The sequence below is a fragment of the Egretta garzetta genome, unplaced genomic scaffold, assembly GCF_000687185.1.
Source record: "Egretta garzetta isolate BGI_Z169 unplaced genomic scaffold, ASM68718v1 scaffold386, whole genome shotgun sequence".
In the NCBI taxonomy this organism is placed as follows: Eukaryota; Metazoa; Chordata; class Aves; order Pelecaniformes; family Ardeidae; genus Egretta; species Egretta garzetta.
In genome coordinates, this window is record NW_009260063.1 from 619,086 (window position 1) to 619,377 (window position 292).

Below are 292 nucleotides of genomic sequence, written 5' to 3' on the forward strand. Positions count from 1 at the left end.
TCCCCGGTCCCCAACCTGATCAAAGACCGCAGCCTCAGCGACCCCCACGGCAACCCCTCGGCCCCCCCCAGCAAGCGCCAGTGCCGCTCGCTCTCGTTTTCGGATGAGATGTCAAGCTGTGGGACCTCCTGGCGACCCTTGGGCTCGAAGGTCTGGACGCCGGTCGAGAAGCGGCGGTGTTACAGCGGGGGCAGCGTGCAGCGCTACTCCAATGGCTTTGCCACCATGCAGAGGAGCTCGAGCTTCAGCCTGCCCTCGCGCTCCAACCCGCTCTCCTGCGAGCATCCCGCCC

General features: G+C 67.1%; 1 protein-coding gene across 1 annotated transcript in view; it reads left to right on the forward strand.

The window, feature by feature from the left end:
• The window catches only part of FAM53B (family with sequence similarity 53 member B), a 34,965-nt gene that overhangs the window by 12,045 nt on the left and 22,628 nt on the right, over nt 1-292 (forward strand). Inside the window, 2 exon segments of the mRNA XM_035896588.1 lie at nt 11-289; nt 292. The exon segment at nt 292 is cut by the window's right edge and continues 190 nt beyond it. Coding sequence (XP_035752481.1) covers nt 11-289; nt 292 — 280 coding nt within the window.